The 21,371-nt window shown below is 43.1% G+C and overlaps 1 protein-coding gene across 1 annotated transcript in view; it reads left to right on the forward strand.

Annotated features, from left to right (window-relative positions):
- Positions 1 to 1,214: 1,214 nt before the first annotated feature.
- Positions 1,215 to 21,371, forward strand: part of LOC136429179 (uncharacterized) — a 20,385-nt gene continuing 228 nt past the window's right edge. The window contains exons 1-19 of the mRNA XM_066419054.1: positions 1,215 to 1,519; positions 3,123 to 3,273; positions 4,448 to 4,609; positions 5,245 to 5,379; positions 7,168 to 7,387; positions 8,072 to 8,192; positions 8,748 to 8,802; positions 10,340 to 10,406; positions 11,225 to 11,342; positions 12,677 to 12,734; positions 13,715 to 13,796; positions 14,521 to 14,644; positions 15,299 to 15,356; positions 15,813 to 15,937; positions 17,210 to 17,326; positions 17,684 to 17,786; positions 18,393 to 18,492; positions 19,078 to 19,129; positions 19,668 to 19,880. Of these exons, the coding sequence (XP_066275151.1) occupies positions 3,189 to 3,273; positions 4,448 to 4,609; positions 5,245 to 5,379; positions 7,168 to 7,387; positions 8,072 to 8,192; positions 8,748 to 8,802; positions 10,340 to 10,406; positions 11,225 to 11,342; positions 12,677 to 12,734; positions 13,715 to 13,796; positions 14,521 to 14,644; positions 15,299 to 15,356; positions 15,813 to 15,937; positions 17,210 to 17,326; positions 17,684 to 17,786; positions 18,393 to 18,492; positions 19,078 to 19,129; positions 19,668 to 19,880 (1,995 nt within the window). The 5' untranslated portion in view covers positions 1,215 to 1,519; positions 3,123 to 3,188. The remainder of the gene's footprint in view (positions 1,520 to 3,122; positions 3,274 to 4,447; positions 4,610 to 5,244; positions 5,380 to 7,167; positions 7,388 to 8,071; positions 8,193 to 8,747; positions 8,803 to 10,339; positions 10,407 to 11,224; positions 11,343 to 12,676; positions 12,735 to 13,714; positions 13,797 to 14,520; positions 14,645 to 15,298; positions 15,357 to 15,812; positions 15,938 to 17,209; positions 17,327 to 17,683; positions 17,787 to 18,392; positions 18,493 to 19,077; positions 19,130 to 19,667; positions 19,881 to 21,371) is intronic.

Below are 21,371 nucleotides of genomic sequence, written 5' to 3' on the forward strand. Positions count from 1 at the left end.
TGCCTGTCGCACTCCTCACACCTGTAGAGTTTTTTCTCCGATGTGAGTCTTCATGTGTTTCTACAGATCACCCAGCTGACTGAACTGCCTGCTGCACGGCCTCACACCGGTAGGGTTTCTCCCCTGTGTGAGTCTGTATGTGTTTCTTCAGAGTCACCCAGCTGACTGAACTGGTTGTTGCACTCCTCACACCTGTAGAGTTTCTCCCCTGTGTGAGTCCGCATGTGTTTCTTCAGATCACCCAGATGACTTTAATATCACCAGGTTTTCTCCCCAGTCACAGTGTGAGTTAGAGAAACGTTCATGTCTTGGATCTAATCTCCGAGCATGGTTGCGAAGACCGTGTCCAACTGGCAGAAGAAGTTTTAAAAACTTATTCTACCAGTCGGATACGGTCTTCGTAACCATTAGATCTGCTTGGAGATTATCTTGGATCCAGGCTATCATAAGCTTTCCAGTATAATGCAATGTAATTGATGAAATATTTACGGAGTAACGACATAAAAATCAGCATTTTGAAAGGTGACCAATTTTCGTCACTTTTCCAAATGCTGATTTTTATGCCATTTCTTTATTTTTGGCAAATGTATTTGACAAATGGGAAAGGAAATTGTTACCCTGTTACTAGTATTTTCTATTTCATTTCATTCTTTGATAAAGTTGTTCCATTTTCATACGATTTCGTTTGCGTGAGAGGTGTCAAAATCAATACTTCACTGTTTTTCACCGCACTGTGTGGAATTCTAAAGAAGACCGCTGTTTAAATTTGCATAAGTACTAAATCTCCAAGCAGATCTCCACGGTGCCAAAATCGTACAAGCTAGCCAGAGATTGAGAGAAGCTCCAGTCAGTCAGAGAAGTCGTCAGGCACCGGGTTGCAATGAAAACTCATTCTGCCAGTTTGATACAGTCTTTGCAACCGTTTGTCTGCTTGGAGACGACATCGGTACAGCCACAGACGCTACGCTGCGCTTTGTTTTGTTTTGTTTTGTTTGACAAAAAAAGAACAATATGTTATAGCTGCTTTGTCGCCACTCGACGTCAAAAGTATTGCAATGACAATTGGCGAATGTATGATAAATAAACATTGTTACACTGGCGCCGCTGTGACAATGATATCAATATGCATCGGGTCTGCTATCTATCCTTCACACCAAGGATGTTTGTATATTTAACCTCCTTGTTCACACCAAGGAGGTTAACTATACAACCAGAGGTTGGATGGGAAGATTGTCGTATTCTGTGATTTTAACCTCCTTGGTTGAATTCGGCGTTCGTCGGGGGAAAAACTTAGGGCAAACAGCCCTTTGTGGCTGTGCGATTGGACCCCCACTTCAACTATCAACGAACCATCCCCTGTTCGCTAAGACCCCCGCTAAATTCCCGGGTGGTATTGTCCGATCCCGGGGTCATCAGGGGTCACATTCCGCTGGATTGTTTTCACTTGATGTTGGGGAGATAACAGAGTGGATTCAGAGGGGGAAGTTATCTTTTACAAAATTCGGTAAGATTCTGCGAGGTTTGTGGTTTCTTTCTTACTTGTATGAATGGTTTCCATTTTCAAGGGGAAGGGGGGATCTTCTTGTGTAAACTGGAGCTTTCTGCGGCTGAAAATTGGACAAAAGTTTGGGACTTTCTGTTCAATATGTTTTTTTTGGCGGGAAAACTGAACCCCGCCAGTTTCTTTCTCCAGAGTTTGACGAGATTTTTCGCTGTTTCTACAGCCGACAGTTGTCCAAAACAAGGTCCCGATGAACTTGACTTTGCTGCTGAACGAAACCGAAACCGTAATTTGTTGATGTTGATTGTTTACCTCCCCGCTGAAATCTGGGTACCGCCTTCTTCTAAATGTAAACAAAACTGCCGCACACGTGGCGCGATTCCACGCTAGCGTGGGTAGAAATGATACAAAATTGATAAACGGTTTTTTTTATGAAAAACAAGAGAAGTTTACTCTTATTTTTCTTCGCAATAAGCTAGTTCGGAGCTGCTACTACGCATGTGCAGACTGTCAAAGGTGAAGGCCCCCGCGACGGAAACAAGACCCGTCGGGGCGTTGTTATGCAAATCGAGACAATGTGGAGGCGAACACTGTTTCCGTCGCGGGGGCCTTCACCTTTGACACTGCACATGCGTAGTAGTAACTCCGAACTAGCTTATTCTTTTGTCTAAAAGTAAGAGTTAATTAACTGTCCAGAGAAAATGGCACTTCCCTTTTACTTTCTCTTCGTTTATTTTACCACGTACAAGTTTGAAACTCCTCGACTTTTATTTTAACTAGTTCAACTTGTTGGCTGTGTGCCCTGTATTAAATATCTCTTAATGTCTCCAGGTACAGACATGAAAAACAGATCGGACCTGAGTGTGATCTGGTGGTAAAATACTGTAAATGAATTGAATCAAGATATAAATATATATAAATTATGTCCTTGATTGTACAGAAATATTCATACCCAGTAATTTAAGCCCTTGTGTTACTTAACCAGTGCTGTCTCCAGCTTATTTTTTTTGCAGTCCCACTAATTGTTTGGGAACCCATGTTGTTAATTTTTGTTGTTAATGTTAGATCTGTCAAAATACATGTACATTTTCATCAATATTATTATTTACATGTCATAAAATTTCAATTTTTTTGACGGGTGGGGTGACATTTTTGACTGCCCCAACAAGCAAATTTTCCATCCTGGGACAGAGGGACGGGTCCTGGAGACAGCCCTTACTGTACAAAAAAAAGTTTCCTTCATTTCAGGGTTGGACAATTCTATAGCTACTAGTCCTACTGCCCAGGGCAAGTGTAACTGCTGGTTGGGCATGTGGATGTCCTCCTGATTGGGCTAGTATAATATCTTGGATGACCTACAATAAACAAATAAGATCATGAAAATAGCCTCATTGAAATATCTTCAGCCCCAAGTCTACAAGTTTGTCTTGATTTCTTTCATGATTACCAAACAATCAAATAATTCCCTTGCTACAAAAAAAAAAGCATAGAAAAATGTTATTCAAACTTTGGGCAAGTGAAAAGTTAGTTCTAGCAAGTAGATTTCTTATTGGGCAAGTGAAATTTTAAAATCTTGTCCAACCCTGCATTTTGTCCAACCCTGCATTTTGTCCCCCTACAGGTATCATCCAAAGCTGTGCCATTTTCAACACAAGTATTTGGCAAGTCTTTCGGCGCCTCCTGAGCTATGGAAGACGTGGACGTCTCTGACCAGGATGACTTTCCAGAGCTGACGGCTCTCTACCAGCAGCACATACAGCAGATCAGGAATGGTAGGTAACAGTGTGGTTAATCCAGGGAGCTCTGCCAGCAACACATACAGCAGATCAAGAATGGTAGGTAGCGTTGTAACAAGCACCTGAGTTACTGACCAGTCTAGGACCAGTCCAGACCTTTTAGCCCTGTGGAAGGTGCATGGGCTCTTGAAAAACAGGTTTTTAATGAGATCAAGCAAAGCCGAAATTGTGGTGTGTATCTCGATTTTCTGATTTCTCAGCAAATAATGTGTGTAGCGGTCGGGAGTAACGACGCCGCTCGGCTAAACTTCTGCAAATTCCAATTTTTCCCCTAGTTTTTTTTTTCTGCAGAAAAACAAAGGAAAGACCCTAAATTTGAAAATTTTGAGAGTGTCGCTGGGAATTTTGGGAGTGGCGCATCGCCCTTGCACCATTGCCTAGGGAGGGCCCTGATGGCTTTACATCACCGTCTAAGATGATGAATGCAATCCCTTACGACCTGTTTGCTTCTGTATGTGAAGAATTTGCACTTGTCAAAAAGGGCTAGGGCTGCTGGGGAGTTTCCCCTGTACAATGAACCTTTATATACTGAACATAAACAGGGATCTCCCTAAAGAATGGAACAGTGGCGCTCCTCCATCCTGTTCTAATCCCAGGTCCATCCTAGGTATTTTTTTCAATTTTTACCCAGCAAAGCCTGTTACTTTTGCTCAAAACTAGAAATTTCCGATGTAAAGCCGAAGTTGCAGAAAATCACTTCCCTTATGTCTGAAAAAGGCAAAAGGCAACATCCGCTCTCCTTTTGAGAGTTGTGCGCCCCCCTCCAGACCTCCCCCCTCTCGACACGTATCCTGTGTCCGGCACCCCCCCCCCCCCCCCAATCCTGCTATATATTTCTGGGGAGATCCCTGCATAAAGTTTGTCTTCTCTGTCATGACCAGTGGAAGAATAGCTTTTAACTGAGCTAAACTGGTTCGAGTTCGTTTTCAGATTCAATTTCTTGTCTCAATGAAAAATTGAGTGATAGTTTTTGGCCTGTCTGTGTTTCCGCACTTCTTAGCTAGCATAACTTAAGAACCTTGTGATGTATTGTAATGATATTTGGTATGTGAGTAGGTGTTGGGAAGAGGAAGGTCGTCATTTTTAACCCCCTGCTGTGTTGCCTTGATACTGCAGCAAAACATCCAGTTTTCGTTTCTTGTTTTTCCAGACTTGGAGGAGAGTGACCTGTCAGACAGCGATGTGCGCGCTGATGAAGACAACGAGTCGTCGGTTACGGACGTATCAGCTGACTGGGAAGAGAACACTGGTCCGACTGGTGCTGGGTCCAGACTGGTCCCCAGCCTGACTGTACAGCCCCGGCGGAACCACGGTTTGTCTAAGGCTGTTTTATTTCTTGGTTCTGGGACAACAAACAGAACAGATTCAAGATGGCAGACGCTGAGAAAGAGCACACAACCCCTAATACTAGCAATGAGATAACTGAACAGAAGCACATAACTCTTTATGACAACAAGAACAACTAACAATGGAAATGATGAAGTGTCCAATATGAGAATGAGGGCAGGAAAAAAGCTTGAATCTGACCATATTTACTCCTTGAAACTTACAGCTTCACACTGATAGGACACTGACTGAGTATTGTAGCAGTGGTCAGCAGGGTGATTTGTCTGCATCTAAAATGTCATCGTTCAGTTTCTTTCAACTTCACCTTCGATTATCCCCAAATAACCCAGCGAGGGGCAAAGTAGGGTGGGAGAAGGTCCCAGGCTAAGGCGGGCCGGCCCTCAGCCTGGTGCGGAATGACTCAACGGTGGGAGCCGTAACAACCGCGCCAGGCAGGGCGTTCTACTCAGGGATGGTGCCGGGGAAGAATGAATGTTTGTATGAGTCTGTCCGGGCTTTAAGTGGTTGAAATTTGAGCGTGTGGCTCCCCCGGGTGCGCCCCTGAGCTGGTTTCAGTAGACTATCTGTGTTAATATTGATGTAGTTGCAACACTCTTGCAGACGCAGAAGAGGCCTGTGACCAGGAGGCGGGCCCACTTCCCGACTGGAGCGACTCCGAGGAAGAATCGTACCTGGAGACTCCGTCGGGGTCCCCGCAGTTGGGGCACACAAGCGAGGAGCAGGAGGAGCAACAAGGTACGGCTCCATAAGGCTTGAAATTAATTCTTGAATTGATCTTTATTCACACAACCTGCAGGCTTTAACAAGCCTGAATTCTGTTGCATTTACATGTTGGCTCCATTTTCGGTCCATAACATTAAAATTTATCTTTCAAAACCGCAAACGTATCATTTTATCACTACATGGCATTTTTTATCATATGCGTATTCACATAGATTCTCCCTACTAGTCTTTTAAAAACATCAATATAGTGCGTTACATCAATATCAGTACAGTGTATGCGTGTCAGGACTATATAAATGTCGTCAGGAGATCTGAACTCGGTTCAATGGTCAAGTCAGGTGTTCAATAGTTGTACAAGATATGGTATCGGAGAGTTTTTGTGTCTATTTGTTCGGCACAGGGGAATGTCTAGTTTCGCGGAACTGCGTGTCGTGCGTCCTGTGATGTGTTACCGATAGTAGATGTAACATATCAAACAGGAAAGTGGCGTCTGTTTGGCATAGTGGCAGAGCATCCGGCTATGAACCAATAAGACCCAGGTTCAATCCACAGTGGAGTACCCAGACATGTCCGGACATGCACCCAGACATTGTACCTTTGGGAAAGGCACTTAACACATATTTTCCCATGTCCTAAGACCTACAGTAGGGTTTGGGTTGGCGTTAGGAAGGGCATCCAGCCGTAAAAACTCTTGCTACAAAAAAGACTTGCACTTGATGAGGAGTTCTGGGGCTCCCCCATCCATGTGCAAGCACGTCCAACCCCCATATGATGGGGAACAAAAGACGTAAAATTGGAGAGAGAGAGCAAGAGAATTGCTTTTAAAAGTTTCAGTAGAAGCGTAAGGCCAATTCTTGTTTACCGATTTCTCAGCAAAATATGTGTCACATTTTATTAGAGAGGACGTACCTCTGGCCGAAGTCTTGTTTGCAATGTTACACCTATGAGTTTTATCCGAGGCATGATGTTTGCAGGCCATGAATGCAGGCGGTATGTTGTTGATTTCTTGCTTTTGAGTCATCTGCATCTCGGTGTCCACCCAACACGGAAAACCGACCTGAAAACTCATTTTTGCGGCTTTTTGTAATTACTCAGTAGGTAAGAATTGAGTTCACTTACCTTGGCTCTGTCCAGACAGAAGACTGTGGTTCAGCCAAGGAGGTGAAAGTCAGGATTGCTAAGTCAACCCTTGCACTGTCAAAACTCAAACACATTTGGTCCAGTCATAATATCTCCATGTCAACCAAGATCCGTCTACTACGTTGCCTTGTGTTATCAATATTCCTGTATGGCGCTGAGTCGTGGACACTAAATGCAGAAATAGTGAAGAGGATCAACGCGTTTGAAATGAACTGTTATCGCAGACTGCTACGAGTGCACTGGACATCACACACCACAAACAGAGAAGTCAAGGATCGTATCCACACTCTACAAGGCCCACTTGACAGTTTCCTGTCCTTAGTTAAAAAGAAAAAACTGCAGTGGTTCGGACATGTGTCAAGGGCGAAAGGCACACTTTCACACACAATTCTTCAGGGAAAAGCGGAGGGTGCGCGGCCGCGGGGACGTCCCCGTCGGTCGTGGATCTCAGATCTCAAGGAGTGGACCGGTCACTCAGCCAACCAAATGACCAGACTGGCGGAAGACCGCCAGCAGTGGAGAGACTTCACTGAGTGCCATGCTGCCCCGACGGCTGATTAAGCTATGGGAGAGAGTGAGTGAGTGAGTGAAGAATTCAATTGCAAGAATATACGCTTTTGCACCATGAATCATTCTTCTCTCCATGTGTAACCCAACTAGATCCAGTAGAAGAGTCCCACGGTGAGAATGATGAGGATCACAATGAGGAATGGGCCCCAAACGAACAGTCCTCACAGGAAGAAGAGTCAGTGTGTTCGGCTGACAATGCACCAGACACCACAGCGAGTCCTGAAGTTGGGCAGAAGCGAAACTTGAGGCTTAAGAAGGACGGTTCAGAGGACAATCTTGAGGAGAGAGGGAAAGAGAAACGGGACCCAAGGTAAATGAGTGTGGCAATTAGAAATTATTGCCATAGCGAAGGTGTCTGGGTTGATCTTACTTCTTTGTAAGGAAAGTGCATACGTAGCACTCTAAGTTCTGCCATAATATTTGTTCAAAACGCACTTAGAAATCAGAAATGCGTCTGCCGATTGGTCGCAGTGTGGTGGTGACAGAAAAGACTAAATCCAGGGGAAGGAGTCTGTTCTAGCCAGCGAATTTTAGGGTAGCGGGCCACTTCATTATTAACGACCAGCGTAACACGTTGCTAGTATTTACCTGTGAAGTAATGTGTCCCTGTGGTGTAGTGGTCTGCGCTTCTGTTACTAGCCACATCTGGTTCAAATTACATGTACTTGGACCAGAAGGCCCGGGTTCAAGCCCCGGGTAGGACACCTCCAGACAAGAGGCGCATTGAGTAATACCAAAGACTTTATAAAAATGGTACATACTTCTGAAACAGTATGGAAGTTAGACAAACTTCACTGCCAGTGGACTAGCCCCCTGCAGTGATTGCACCACAGTGTGGCCCAGGGCTATGAAACAGAGATGGGCACCGCCCTATACACCTTATGGTGTGGGAGGATTTTAACTTAATGTTGTTATAATGTGAAAAATGTCATTGACAAAACACCCTTCTAATTGCATGTGTTAACAAAACAGAATTATGCTCCCCCATCCGTAGGTTGTTTACTGCTCATGAACTTGAGGAGCTTGAGAAGTCATACAGCCGCGACCCGTATCCAGACGTCTCTGACAAGGAACAGCTGGCCACCAAGCTCAATGTCAGCCTAAGGAGGGTCAAGGTTAGCTTATAAGTTCTGTTAATGTTACAAATGTTAGTAATACATGTACATGTATTTATAGTAGACATACATATAACACAGTACGTACAACACAGTGTATTCCCTATCGCCTGAGGTCCCGACCCGAATGTGGGTCGTATCGCCCAAAGGTCAGAGGGCGATGCGACCCATGGGTCAGGACCAGGGGTCAGAAGTTCAGAGTTTTGTGTCCTAAAATTGTAGCAACATCGATTACAACCCCAGAACCCGGAATTCAGATTTTGACAGCGGTGCAACGGGTACACTTGAAATGAATTCTAAATATTCTATGGAAGCCTGTAAGATAAAAGTAGAACCCTGTGTGATAACCAAAGTTATCGCCCGGCCAAGAACACCCTTATCAGACGTTTTTGTGGCCCAGGTATGACAAAATTCCTTATATTTTCTTCTATCAATAGTAGAATCTTCATATAGACTGAACTTGCCAGTATTCTGACTTTTACAACGCTTTGTACATGTATCTCTTACATTTGTTGTGCAGTTAACTTCTACTGGACCTGTCTTTTATTTTCACAGGTGTGGTTCCAGAATAGGAGAAGGAAGGGAAGACCTGGAAGGCCCAGGCTGAAAAGTGAGATATGGCTGTATGATTTTTTGTAGTCCTACATTTCCCTCCCCTACCAAACAGCTGAAACATTGTTGCTTCATCCTAGTCAAGTATTGTTTTTTTATGTCTGTGTGAGTGTGTGTGGTCTGCATATGTATGTGTCTATCTGTTTGTCTGTGTGCGCGCCCATCTGTTTGTGTGTACAATGTACATGTGGTGTCGTGTGGCGCAAGTGGTAGAGCACGCGGCTGTCAAACAATAGGACCCGAGTCTAATCCCAGGTTGTGCCCAGAGACATGTCCAAACTTGCGCCCCGACGTTGTGCCCTTGGGAAAGGCACTTAACACGACTTTCCTCACTTTACTCAGGTGTAAATGAGTACCTAGCTCATCTAGGGTTAGGGACGTCCCTCCCCTGTGTGTGTGTCTGTCTGTGTGCGTGTCTGTCTGTGTGCGTGTTCATGTGTTTCTTCCCTGCATGGGGTGAAGTCTGCCGTCTCTGATTGCCCTGGTTTTACTACATTTCCTGTCTCCTTTTAAAAGGCTGTGATCATTCTTGTCTCCATAGACCTTTTGTTGTCAGCAAAATTACTTTGTCTGTATTAGAAACTAGAGTTACATGGAAGTATTTGTGCTACATATACTTCAGGTTTGCTATGTTAGTTTAGCGAATACAGGGTCTTTTTATAAATGTGAATTGATATTGAATTTTTCTTTTTATATGAGTTGAATGTTTGATAGTTGTGTGCAGATTTGTTAAAAATAGAGAGAACGCTAGCGACCCCAAAGACACCCCTCGCAATGAAATGGTATGGCTACCCTGGGACGTCACAAAATCAAGATGGCGGCCACCACACATGCCAACGGATCCAACAAAGGTTTTGCTACGCAAACCTTTAAATACTGTTGCATTTAAGTTTGCAGGGATTTAACTTAGTGGTAGGGAGAAAATGGATTGTTTACAGTCAGATTTTAGGGTTGCAGTTGAAACAAACGGGTAGGTAGGCAGGCAGAAGACAGATTTTTGCAGTGGTTTTAAGTTTGGGGTGACAGGGCTCGAAATTCACATTGCAGGTGTACCCAACCCAAAAAATTAGCTGCACAGAAAGAATTTTGGGTGCACCACATAGAATAAAGTTGAATGTCAGCAAAACATAATTACAAAGTTTAAGTCTCTTAAGAACTTCAATCTGTAATTCTAAAGCTAACCTTAAAATTTCAAAAAAGTGATACATCAAATTAAGTACAACAAAAGGTTATATTGCTTTTTCTGATACTTGCAGTTTCAGAATATTCTGTATACTACTGTACAATAGTGCCTTTACCCTGTAGCCTACAAAAATATCTAGGTGAACTGGTGCACCCACAGTTAAAAATTATGTGCACAGCTCCAAATTTGGGTGCACACAGGTACACATGCACCCACTATTTCGAGCCCTGGGTGAAGAGGTAACCACGAAAACCATGAACATTTAACCACTGCCAAAATTTCTGCATTTAGAGTAGTTAAAGAAATCTATCAGGTTGGTTTAAATTTTTTTTTTTTTTTTTTGCACTCAAAGGGAAGGCGGAGAGCACCGAGTCTGAGGATGAAGAAGATAAGAGAGGAGGAAAGGAGAAAAGGGAGAGGTGCACATGATTTTCTTTTGTTTGTTTGTTTGTTTGTTTGTATTTGCCTTCAAATGCACTGGCCTAGTCTGTAGAGTGTTTGCCTTGCACATGGAACATGTAGGTTGTGAATTCAATCCCAGGTCCAGTCATACCAAAGAAATTTTTGAAAATGGTACATACATGTACTGCTTTCTCAGCATTTGGGACAGAGTATGACAGTTAACCTTCTCCCTGCTGCCTAACTCTGTAACCAATTGGGAATTGGGTGCCAAATGGCTACTTCTGTGTGCTAAAGGTTAAAGACACTCCACTACCAGTGGAGCAGCTCCCTGCTGTATTGATTGCACAAAGTTGTGTGGCCCAAGGGCTATTGAAATGGAGATGGTGCGGCCCTATTAGTGTGCTATGGCCAGACATATATTGGCCGCCAGGTTCAATCTCCAGTGGAGTACCCAGACATGTCCAGACATGCTCCCAGACGTTGTGCCCTTGGGAAACACATATTTCCCATGTCCTGAGCCCAGCAGTAGGGTTTGGGTTGGCGATAGGAAGGGCATCCAGCCGTAAAAACTCTTGCTACAATAAAGACTTGCACTTGATGAGGAGTTCTGGGGCTCCCCCATCCAGGTTCAAGCACGTCCAACCCCCAGATGATGGGGAATAAATGACGTAAAAGAGAGAGAGAGAGAGGTGGTTTGGCACCCTTGCTATATTCCATTGTATAGATGATTCGACAAAACATTAAGTAGTAGATTATGAAAAGGTACTTAACATTCCATTTCACATTTCAATTTCTTTACTAATTGTACTTTTCATTTCTATGTTTTTCTATGAAGGTTTTCCCTTGACCAAGTGGAAGAGATGGAAAAAGTGTTCCAGCAGTTTCCCTACCCAGAGGTCGAAGTTCGAGCAGAGCTGGCCACGAGATTCAACGTCAACCCAAAGAGGGTTCAGGTAAGTTGATAAGTTACGACTAACTAGTTGATGTGTTAATATTAACTAACCTTATCCTTGCCCACGAGACTTACTGCCTATATTACAACCCTAATCACAAGACTGTGGTGTTCTGTGGCGCAAGTGGTAGAGCTCGCGGCTGTCAAACAAAGGGGACCCGGGATCGAATCCCGAGTTGTGCCCAGAGACATGTCCAAACTTGCGCCCCGACGTTGTGCCCTTGGGAAAGGCACTTTACACGCATTCCCCCCTCAGTTAGAGGGAGAAGTCTCCAACGGCAGCTGTCTTCAGCTGGCGGACGAGAGCAGCGCCATGCCGGCTGGCGTTATCAAGGCGGACCTCGAGTGTAAGAGTCATCCGGCAGCTCGCTGCAAGCATCCCGACCAGAACCAGCACGTCTCCCTCCTATTGGTGCCGCTGAGGAAGACGGATGCCCAAAGTGTGTGGGTGTCAGATTCACAACCTGTCATCCACCTTAAACAAATTCACGCGAAGGCTACCGTGTCAACCCTCCTCACGCCGATGTAGCATCAGGAATTGATACGGTCACCATACTCGATCTGCATTTGTATCTGTACTATGTATCTGTACTATGTATCTGAATACGAATAAAGATAATACGAGTGGTTGCCATATATAATCACAAGACCGGAGACCGGTGCAATGGCCGAGTGGGTAGAGTGTTCGCCTTGCACACGGTAGGTTGTGAGTTCGATCCCTGGCTGGGTCAGAACAAAGACTCTAAAAATGGTACATACTGCATTTGAGAGAAACATATGTATGGTAGTTAAACACACATCACTACCAGCGGACTAGCCCCCTGCTGTAGTGACTTGCACAAATGTGTGGCCCAAGGGCTACAAAAATAGAGATGGGCGCCACCCCTATACGTCTTATCAAGACGTCTGGGATACTTGAATCATAAGACCACATTGCTTAGGTTGTCTTGTGGTTAGGGTTGTTGACTCAGAAGCTGAAGGTTCTTGGTTTGAATCCCTGGCATGCCCCAGTGTTGTGCCCTTGGGAAAGGTATTTTGCACCCATTTCATCACTTGGCGTAGGTGAAAACAAGTACTCAGCTTGCGTTAGGCTATTTAATTTGTATATTCGTTTATTACGATGCCCTTTATTTGTATCACGACAGGGTTCATCATACATATAAACATACAGACATACAGATTGCAAGTCTGATTAAAAGGAACGTATTATATACATGTAACTGCATAATCATAACTTAAGATGTACAGACTGTTAACAAGCAACTGAATATGATTTGACATGGAAACCTGAAAGGAAAGCTTTGCTAACCCATTTTTTTCTGGAACTTTTTCCAGGTGTGGTTTCAGCACAGGAGAAACAAGTGGAAGAAGGGGGAGAAGCCCAGGATGAAAAGTGATTTACACTTTTGTACTTTTGTTTCTCAGGGTCTTGTTTAAAGTTACTTCCACAAATGTTGGCGTATTGGAATGTCCATCTTTTCAATTCTTACCATTTTTATCCTGCACGTGTTATTCTGTTTAATTTCAAACTGAAGTCAAGAAATGCTAGCTAGTATCGTAAAATTTCTAGATGATTGCGATGCATACAACAAAAGCTTAACAGACCTTAATAGACTGATACGACCTTTACGCCAAAAATACTTGCTCAAGCAACTGGATAAAATTTTGAAACAGTCAGACGTTTCAGACAGCATCCGCTGTCTTTCGTCTGTGACAGCGGATGCTGTCTGAAACGTCTGACTGTTTCAAAATTTTATCCAGTTGATTGAGTAACTATTTTTGGCGTATCTTACTACCTGGATGTCTAACCTTCATCAATGTGATACAACCTTTGTTTCGCTACTTAATCCACCTAATCAATACTGACAAATTTATATTTCTAATAGGTTTAGACAAACTTGTGATTATGAACCATATCTGGTCTTACATTTTTACCATAATTACAAAGAAGCGAGAAGTCAAATCCATGTAGTTCATAATTCTTGTATGTAGTAATTTGACAATGTATAGAGATTAGATGTATCTGCATAATTTCTGAAAATAGGGTTGGGACAGTCCATCCTCACTTCGGGACAGTTGAAATTTATTTTTGGGACAATGCTGGGACAGTAGGGAAAAAAGTTAATTTTGAGGCCTGTTAATCTGTATTCTATTCTTTTGTTGTGACCTGTAGTTTACCCAGTGGGTACTAGTAGGGATGCGTACCTAAACCCACGTTCAGGTTCAGATTTAAAAGAGTTTAGATACACATCCCTACCAGTGGGTATATGTGTACAATAAAGGTCTTCATTCATTCACTCACTCACTCACTCACTCACTCACTCACTCACTCACTCACTCGTTCATTCTTACCGGATATTGTGAATGTTGTAGACACCAGAAGGAGAAGACGGTCTCCCAAACCCTCCACCGTCCCCTGTCCGAAGACGTCCCCGCCAGATTTCAAAGGGAAGTGGTGAGTAAAGCTTTTGAGCTCAGACTGAGGACGAAGCATGACGCTTTTTTTGTTAGCTAGTAGTGCAATATTAGTGCTGCGTACCTAAACACCTGACCTGAACTGGACTTGTGAAAATGTTAAGGTTCAAGTAAAAAAAAACACCTAAACATTGTTCAATTAAAAAGAAAACTAAACATTGGCAACCAAGTCTGGACTATCTCTTTCTTATATTCTCCTTTTCGTTCGATCTAAAACCTCCCTCAGTGAAATTTTCTATAAAAAGACGTAAATATTGCTAGTCTCACACCCTGTTTCTTCATGCACGCTGGTGAGGCTGCAGTGCTGTCTTCTTCTTCTTCATTTTCATACTGTCAGACAATCTGTTAAAGGAAACCCAAGCCATTATTAGATTTTGAAAGTCAATTTATTTAGTCATTTCTATAAATGATTAGTTCAAACAACACTATCACAATGTGAGAAATCACTGAAAATTGTCGCTGAGGTTTTTGTTAAGGCTCATGACACTAAGGGAATCTTCGTACAGCATGTTTTTGCGCGGTTTTAAAATGCTCAAAGTATGAAGTTAAACGCAAATGTGCTCAATACTTAGTAAATTTCACTACCATAAAGATTTCAGCATTTTTTCATTTCCATATTTCGGCCCCTAATATTGCTTTGGTTACATTTAATCGCAGTACTGTAAAGGCACTGTAAACCATTCTCTTGTCTCTTGATGTTTTAGGACACTGTTTTCAGAGGACCAGTTGAAAGAGTTAGAGGCAGCTTTCCAAAAGAACCACTTCCTTCCAAAACCGGAGAGAGAGAAGCTGGCCGAACGTTTCAACGTGGACCAGAGGAAGGTTGAGGTTAGTTGATAAGTAATACTTCTTGTTCAAGATACAAAGACTCACTTAAGAAATCCCTACAACACTGTAACATGATGATTTGTTCTCACTTTTTGAAGGAAATACAAAGAAATCAACCTGTGTAGGCTGATACAGGAGTCAGACATGTCGGAGATGATGACAGTACATGGAAAATATAGTCTGTGTACCAGCTAGGGTGACTTGAAGACAATAATAATGATAATAATAATGGTTTATTGGTCAGAAATTACCCATGCAATGGCAGCCAGTGCTGAATTGCTGCAGGGTTTACAATCACATGATACAGAACAGATACAAATTTGCTCCACACTTGCACTTTGTGGAACTGTCGCAAGGGTCTGGTCGGCTGCCATTCGGCGCCACCAGGTGACCTCAATATGACCTTCCCTAACCGAAGACAGGTACCCATTCACACCTGGGTGGAGTGAGGAAAGTCGTGTAAATTGCCTTTCCCAAGGGCACAACATCGGGTCATATTGGGGTTTCGAACCCGAGACCTCTCGGTTCGGGGCAAAACACTGTACCGATTGCGCCACACGATGCCACACAAAGATAGTGTTTATAGTATCAATGCATAATGATTAGGGAAATGAGCCATTTGTTATAACCCAACATTTCGGTGTAATTCAACAGATCTGGATCAACAACAGGCGAGCGAAGTGGCGGAGATCTGGAAAAAGGAAACTGAAAGGTGAGTCAGACATGGACGTCTTGACTTTGCTTCTCTAGGATTCTGAATACTGTAAATTCATTTAATTTTACTTTGGTTTTATTACACCGTAGGAGGGTTTCTCGCAAGGTTTTAAAAACTACGGTTTTATTAGAATTCTGTAGTGCAGACTAGTAATACATTGGAAACACATATTTGCAGGGTCATGAATTTGCAGTGCTTTTGTTGAGCCTGAAGTCTTTTTTTTCTAGACTTGTACTTGAGCAAAAGGTAAGCCCTGACAATCGCAAAAGTAAAACCACTGCAAAAGTTTAGAATCTACATTTAATAATTGCATTGTTAATGGTTTTCACAAATTCTGACCAACAGCATTCTTGCCAGACTTGACTTTGTAGGGAATTCATACAGATTCTAATCCTCTGTCTTGCTTCAAGAAGTGTTGTTAACCTTTGCCATCTGACCTTTGCCCTGCTGTAGGTACCGGCAGGAGGGGTCGCCGTCCCAATCCTCCTGACGCACCGAGCGACACGGCAACCGGAAGTTCTTCTGCTGACAAGGCCCCCCTGACCAAAAAACGCAAGGTGTTCATCTTGGGTATCTGTGTCTGTGTCTGTATATCCTGTATCCCACACCTTTTGGCATCACAGATCAGCTTCTGTATCTATATAGCCGGTATAACCGCCCCTCAGCATAACACACCAGCTTCTGCATCTGTATAGACGGTATAACCGCCCTTCGGTGTAACACACCAACTTCTGCATCTGTATAGCCGGTATAACCTCCCTTCGGAATAACACACCAGCTTCGGTATCTGTATAGCCGGTATAACCGCCCTTTGGAATAACACACCAGCTTCCGTATCTGTATAGCCGGTATAACCTCCCTTCGGAATAACACACCAGCTTCGGTATCTGTATAGCCGGTATAACCGCCCTTCGGTGTAACACACCAGCTTCTGTGTCTGTGTAGCCGGTATAACCTCCCCTCGGAATAACACACCAGCTTCGGTATCTGTATAGCCGGCATAACCACCCTTTGGCGTAACACACTATCTCCGGTATCTGTATAGCTTTATAACCACCCTTCGGCATAACACACCATCTTCTGTATCTGTATAGCCAGTATTACCACCCTTCTGTGTAACACACCAGCTTTGCAGGCACATGGCACGGCAGCAGCTGGTTATATTACACCGACAACCTGTCACACCTAACCTTTGCACATCTAACTGGACTGTTGACATCATAACAAGGAAAAATGAGGGAAAATGAAGACCACAATCTATTAAGTGGCTTTTAACCGGCTGATGTTTGAGTAACTCTTAAGCTACCTTCCTCGGGCCTTAATGGACTCTGCTACACCCTGAAGTAGTAGTAGTAGTACAAGCCAAAAAAAGTTACTCAAGCAACTAGATAAAATTTTGAAACTTTTCCAAATTTTATCCAGTTGCTTGAGTAACGATTTTTGGCTTATCTTACTACCTGGATGTCCAACCTTCATCAACATATTAGTAGTACACCTTGCTGTTTGAGTTAGTTGTAGCCCCTCTCATCATCATCATCATGGGTTGACCCCTGTGAGGTTATCAAAGTTGTCATCTCTGTCAAGCGATCTACCTAGACCTTTAGTCTAAAAAATGGTGTCCACTAGTGTTTTAGTTTGTTAAGGTACATGTACAGGTACAGTAGATGTTCAGGTATGGACCTGTAGTGTACCTAAACAATTTTACAGGTACATGTACAGAACACACATACAGGTTTTAGGTACACAGTTCTACCAGTACCCCTGGAGAAAATCCTTCGGAAGGTCAGCTTCCTGGAGTGTGTTTTTCCACGGGGCCTCCACAGCCCCTTTATGTACATGTAACATACTAGCCTCATGATCCCGTGTTTTTGCAGAACGTTGGAGAAAAAGATGGAGCATCCCCCAGGGGAAAGAAACTCACCAGAGAACTGCGCAACCTCCTCCCGACATCCGCTTCAGCAGAACAGGTGAGTCATCATTTGATCATTTATATCACATGTGGAAAAAATGATATTCTTGAATCACAGAAGTAGTGCTACGGTCCCATTTCCAATCCGGGGCCCAACCGGGCAGCTTCTGGGAAAGAAAGATAGGATATAAAAGACAACAAAGGACACAAATCGTAAAAAAATTAGTCCTGACCATATCTTGTGTATCTTTTTGATATGCATTTTTTATTTTTCGTTTTTGCAAACAGCCCGGTAGAGTCAAGGATCAGAAATGCGACCGTAGCATAAGCTGGGGTTATCTAAAGAGGGGAACAGGGGCGGAGTGCCTGATGTTTGTTTACTGTTGTTGTTGTTGTTGTTGTTGTTGTTGTGAAGGAGAAGCAACCTCAGACGGTGGAGAACCTTCTGGAGGACATGTTGGTGGGAACCAAACCTCGACAGCTCAAACCTGCGAACTCTGCACAGGAAAAAACTACAGGTAAGTCACTCTAAGATTATTACTTAAAATTCTTTCCCCACCAGATGGTGCATAGGGCGGTGCACACCTCTGTTCCTAAGCCCTTTGGCCACACAACTTTTATACAATCACTACAGCAGAGGTATAGTCCACTCGTAGTACTAGTGGTGTGAGTTCATTACTACCAAACTCTGTTCCAAATGAAAAAGCAGAGAAAGCAGTACCATTTTAAAGTCTTAAGTATGACTCGGCTGGGGATCGAACTCATCACCTACCAAATGCAAGACGAGCACTCTACTCACTTGGCCATTGCATCAGTGCTTTAAAACTCCATCATTAGCCCCAGTCACTTAGCCGACCATGGGCTTCTGGCTCTCTTCAGACCATGGTTGGGAGTTAGTTGAGAGATGTCTACTACAATTGACTCTAGTCTTAAAAAGTCATCTGCGTTAGGCAGCTATTATTTTTGTTGATTTTATTTGAATAGAATAGTAAAGAGAATGAGGTACGGCATATTTTGTCTCTTCTAGACCCAATTGGACAACAAAGACATTGTTGAAATGTGTGTTTTTTTACATGTATGTGAGCTCTCAGACGGTTCTGACTTGTTGTGTTTGTTCCTTGTAGCTTCCCACACCAGGAAGAGGGCCGCCCAGTCAAGTACGAGAACTTCCTCTGAAGCCTCCTCTGTTTCTAGCAGCAGCAACAGAAAACCAGGGTATGACTGGTCAGTGTTCGAAATACCCACCTGCAGTCTGCAATTTGCAGAAAGATTTTCAAGATTGCAGAAGAAAATTTAAACAACCTGCAATTTTGCAGAATGAAAAAGTCAGGCTCGGGATTCAATGGTCCTCAATTTAGCAAACTAGCAGCGCTGTAGATAAAATGAAACTGATGCATATAAGTAGGCATTATGAGGTTGAAAATAAATGAATAAATAGATAAATAAATAAAGATGGTTGTAGTATGGAGGCTTGTGTATATGCAGAAAATATTTTGAAATTGCAGAAAAAAATTTTGACATTCTGCAATATTGCAGAACACCGGAAAAAGTATTTCTACCACTGCTGGTGGTCCCATAGATAATTTTCCCACTGACACAAGCACATAGAATCCTGTCTATAGTATAGTGACGACCTGTCCACATAGACCAGATTTTACTGGTCTCCTGAGTGGTCTTCTTGGGCAGATTTGACTGTACATGTAGGCCAATGTGCATTTGATTTAATTCTTTTATGTCTTTACATTTCTGTTAGCAATTAGTTGCCTTTTCACTGATTTTTCTCTTTCATGCCCCACCTCCTCCCCCCAGCTCTCTGAAGAAGGGCAGTATGGGTAACAGGCAGACACCTGGGACGTTGCAGGTTCTTTCTTTTTCTGCTTTTGTTTCCGTTCCTTAACTTTTGTTACTGTTTAGAAAATAGACCCCTAACACCTTTCCAAACTTTGAAAACAGGCCGAATAACTGCAAATGCACGGCTCGATAGGCCAGGCCAGAACGTGAGCAAACAACTCAAGCCAATAACGGCAGCAATCTACAAACACTCCCATTCCAATAGTGGCTGTGACTCCCGCCGAGCCACAGAGTTGTACAGGTTACTCTACTAATCTCCTAGACAGATAAAGAAAACTTCTTTTTACGTTTTGTATAATTTGTCACGTTTTAAACAATACTTAACATCATGCATCACATTTCAATTCTAAAATCAAGGGTTACAAGAAAATGAGGGCCGGGCAGTAAAACATGTAGATTATATAATGTTCATATTTACATTATTTCACCGCCCAACCCTTCTTTTCGCCCGATGGAACACTTTGCTATTTATTTTTGTCAGTAACTTTTATCTTGTGTATTTTACTCTCTGGATATCTAACCTTCATCTGTTTACTGACTTCTCCCAGGGCTCGAGTCCGGAAGTGCAGGAAACAAAGAAGACTACAAAAGGTGGAAGGGGGAGAAGGAAAAAGGTGGACAACAGTTGTTTCCAAGAACCCCCCGACACCCCCCCAGACACCCTACCAGATGTGGGGTCCCAGGACGAGGGGGCGGAAGGAACCACCAGCAAACTGGAAGGGGGGAAAAACATCAAACAGGAATCCTACAGACCCACACAGGTAAGGCAAATGTTCTATTTTCTGTCTTTTTATTTATCATTTAACGGGGGCCGCCCGAACCTCGCACGCGCCCGAACATCGCACGGATTTTTTACTGATCTTATTTTGCATAAGTACGCCGTGTTTGTGTCCAATGACTATGCTGATAAGGAAGGTAAATAACCCAAGTGCATGCACATAATTGTCATTTACATTCAAAACATATGTGTACATATTCATTTCTTGTTTTGTCGAAAAGTAGTATTTTGACAATAATGATGGCAACGCTGAGTAGAGGGTCACTGCGTAGCTAGACGGCCCGGCACCTAAATATACGACCTGTGCCAAGCAGATACATAAGTCACACAGCTATCATACACATAAGAAAAATAATTTCATAAAACACTAAAAATTTGGGTCTTTAAGACGTTAGTGTTTGTTGAGAAGAAAACCGACCAAAGAAAAACAACGTAAACATTGCTGTCGTCTGACGACGTTGTTTTCCCGCCATTTTTTTGGACCGCGATGGTGGCGGGACGATTCAACGCACAGCTTTGTTACGCTCTAACATGTGATTGGTACCGTCTATGAAAAGGAAACTGAATACAGAGATGGCGAAGATGTTTCCCAATAAGTAGACGGAGTATTGTTGATGTAAGCGGTGTCGTTTTTTCGTAATGATTTCGTAAGTCGGGCCGCATTCAATACGTACGTCGGGCCGCGTAGTAGCCTATTTCCCGAGGGAACATGAGCTGGGATGCGCTAGATATAGCCCTTCTCACATGACGTTAGAAGTGCACACAGTCAAAATTTTCCGGTCAAAAGAAAGCTAGAATATAGCAGACTTCAAGCCTTATTTACATTTCCCTAACTTAATCACCAACTTCCGAAGAGAGCAAAATTACCAAAGCGTACTAAGTTAGGCACACTATCTGGCGTAGCACTAAATCAGAAGGTACATTCGTGAAAATGTCTCACAGCGTCTTCCGCATGTAACGCGGAGCATGAAGGGCCCATGAACAGGATGAATACATTTCTTGTCCAAGTATGGTCTTTAGATGAATGTGTTCAAAATTCATTCATTAAAACCTGACCACTCTCTGGCAACCAGCAATGGAGCGCCGTGAGTTCCAGCGCGTAAAAAAACGTCCGATGGTTGGGCACCCCCCGTTACTTCAGGCACCTGGCTCATATGAACACATTGAAAATAAAAGCTATCTGCCACCCAAAAATCATAACTCTATATCTGTAGTGGGCTCTTGTGGTTTCATATTTTTGTTGCGTTTTGGCTTTTAAATAAATGTGGCGAATTCCTTAAGTATTAACATGGGATGAATTCCTTAACATGGGGTGAATTCCTTAACATGGGGTGAATTCCTTAACATGGGGTGAATTCCTTAACATGGGGTGAATTCCTTAACATGGGGTGAATTCCTTAACATGGGGTGAATTCCTTCACCTTCAGCACACTGAAGTAGCCGTTTGGCACATTTTTTACTGGTTACAGGGTTA

The sequence above is a fragment of the Branchiostoma lanceolatum genome, chromosome 3 (genome assembly GCF_035083965.1).
Source record: "Branchiostoma lanceolatum isolate klBraLanc5 chromosome 3, klBraLanc5.hap2, whole genome shotgun sequence".
Taxonomy (NCBI): domain Eukaryota; kingdom Metazoa; phylum Chordata; class Leptocardii; order Amphioxiformes; family Branchiostomatidae; genus Branchiostoma; species Branchiostoma lanceolatum.